The sequence below is a fragment of the Penaeus vannamei genome, chromosome 31 (genome assembly GCF_042767895.1).
Source record: "Penaeus vannamei isolate JL-2024 chromosome 31, ASM4276789v1, whole genome shotgun sequence".
Taxonomy (NCBI): Eukaryota; Metazoa; Arthropoda; class Malacostraca; order Decapoda; family Penaeidae; genus Penaeus; species Penaeus vannamei.
Genome location: NC_091579.1, coordinates 19107180 through 19109679, shown reverse-complemented (window position 1 = coordinate 19109679; position 2500 = coordinate 19107180). Strand labels below are relative to the sequence as shown.

The 2500-nt window shown below is 46.8% G+C and overlaps 1 protein-coding gene across 3 annotated transcripts in view; it reads right to left on the bottom strand.

The window, feature by feature from the left end:
* Nucleotides 1–2500, bottom strand: part of LOC113828324 (E3 ubiquitin-protein ligase CCNB1IP1) — a 17289-nt gene that overhangs the window by 14140 nt on the left and 649 nt on the right. For 2 of the 3 annotated variants that reach the window (XM_070143932.1, XM_070143934.1), the window contains exons 2-6: nucleotides 2265–2357; nucleotides 1771–1845; nucleotides 1076–1211; nucleotides 581–672; nucleotides 171–401 (exon numbers count right to left, since the gene is read on the bottom strand). In XM_070143932.1, the coding sequence (XP_070000033.1) occupies nucleotides 171–401; nucleotides 581–672; nucleotides 1076–1211; nucleotides 1771–1845; nucleotides 2265–2357 (627 nt within the window). The remainder of the gene's footprint in view (nucleotides 1–170; nucleotides 402–580; nucleotides 673–1075; nucleotides 1212–1770; nucleotides 1846–2264; nucleotides 2358–2500) is intronic. The other variant, XM_070143933.1, reaches the window with a different exon arrangement.

Sequence of the window (2500 nt, the reverse complement as noted above, 5' to 3'; positions counted from 1 at the left end):
ATTATCCCCCTTCTACGCGAGGGAGGCGTAGGAAATATTCACAACTTCAACAACAATGAAACGACAACATCCATGTTATATATATATATTTTTTAATTTCAGGATCAGAGTGAAAGAAAGAAGGAAATATAATTCCAACACCAACGAAGAATCTATTTATACACTCCTACCTGCTGGTAACGCGGGCCGACCCCTGCTACCTCCGCCACCCCCGCTACCGCCGCCGCTGCCGCATCCGTACCGGCAGACACGTGGCCACTCGGCGGCGGATATAGCGCGGGCCCGATAGCGGCAGCACAGCGGAAGGGCGGCCGAGGATCAGGATGCGGCTGGGAGGAGGGAGGGGACCATCCTACGCCTGTCGGAGGTCCGGCGCGCTTCCTTAGTGTGTCGTATAGAGTCTGCGGAAACGCGAGCGTATGCTTTGTTAACTGGGATCAAACCTTTGCAGAGGAAACAGAGGGAAATAGAGTAAAGTAAAAGTCAGAAATGCATTCATTTCACACTTCCCATCTTCATTTCTGGCGTCGCTGCCCAATCCCCTACCCCTGCGCATCCCCCTCATCCCACACATACCAACCTGCAGCCTCTGGTACTGTCTGGTCTTTTCTGCCAGCCTCTCGTTGATGACCTCTCGCTGCTCCTTGCACTTCTCGTGGTCGCGACGAGCTCCTGAAGCAAAACGTTTATTTCAGTCTGATGTACGGTTCAGTGATTTCCAGCAATATAGTGATTCGAAGCATGTGCTATGGATTCACAAACATACACACACGTATACGCACACACATACGCAGTGGCATTTACACGCACGGACACCTACCCACCCACCCTCCCAAACCCAAGCACAGAATAGACAATAGTAAACATTTACTCTCCCACTCATCCTTACAAGTGCACACACACACACACACACACACACACACACACACACACACACACACACACACACACACACACACACACACACACACACACACACACACAAACACACACACACATATACGCACACACGCACGCGCGCGCGCGCCCCCCAACATACATCTCTAATTCCCTACACACTATTCCCCCCATACACCTTCCAGCTGCCTCCTGACTGCTGCCAGCTGATCATCTCGGCCCCTCACCACCTGTTCGTAATAGCTCTGTATCTCCTGCAACCTTTCTCGCAGTCTTTTGACCACGTGCTGTTGGTACGTCCGCTCCTGGTTTACCTGGTGAAAGAAAGGGATTTTTTTTACTGTTGCTGTTACTTCTTGATATTCTTCCTATTAGTGTGCTTCTTGTTATTTATCATTGATGTTAGTATTGCTATTATCATTTTTACGGCTACCGTTTCTACGATCACGTTCATCTTTAACACCATCACCATTATAATCTGAAAACATTTTATTATCATTATCCTCATGAACATAAAGACTATTTTTTCTCGTAATCATCCTCATCATTATCACCATTATAATCAGTACCCTTTACATTATCATTATCATCACTCTACCCGACATCACAATCACTTCCGCTAAGACACTGGCACTAAAAAATAATCATGATGTGTCGAGAAAAATACATCAACTTCAAATATATATCAAACAAACTACTACTACTATTACTACTACTAATGATGATACTACTACTACTACTACTACTACTACTACTACTACTAATGATGACACTACTACCACTACTACTACTAATAACAACAACAACAGTAATAACGATAAACAACAACAATAATAATGATAATAATAGTTAGAATAACGAGTGTACACGAACTTGGTAAGTCCAGAAGGCCAGCCCGCGATGACACACTTCCATGATAACTTCGGGTTGCAGGCCGGCCAGGATCATCTGGGGAAAGGCCATGAGTCAAGCGAAGCTCGGATGTGGCACGGGGGTTCAGAATGTGCGAGGGGGGGTGTTGGGGAGGGCTGTTGTGTATGTGAAGATATATGTCCGTGTGCTATTTATGTGTATTACTTTTGACAGTTTATCTAAGAATTTCTGTTTCTCGATGTCAATTTCCTGTCACTTCTGTTTGTCCCTCTAACTTTGTTTTTATTTTTGTTAATCCCCTCATCCTCCCTCCCCCTCTCCCTCTTTCTCTCTCTCTCTCTCTCTTTCCCCCTTTTCCCTCTACCTTTGCCTTTCTCCTCTCCCACCCGCCCCTCCTCCTTCCTCCCTCTCCTCCCCATCCTTCTCCCAGCCACGCCACGCCTCCTTCCTTCCTCACCTCCCCCCTCCCTCCAAACATCATCTCCCTCACTCACGGACTTGAACTGCTCCGTAGGGTCGAGTTCAACACGCAGAACGTCGCTTTGCAGGGTCAACTTGGCACCGCACGCTGGGCACTCACAGGGAGTCTGGGGGGAGGGAGAGAATGGCAGTGCAGTTATTATGGGTTTACGTGCGGTGGTGATGCTTATGGTGACGTTAGGGTACAGATATATACACATTTTGAAAGTAACGATACTACTTCTGGTAATAATTTCAATAACAGGATTTA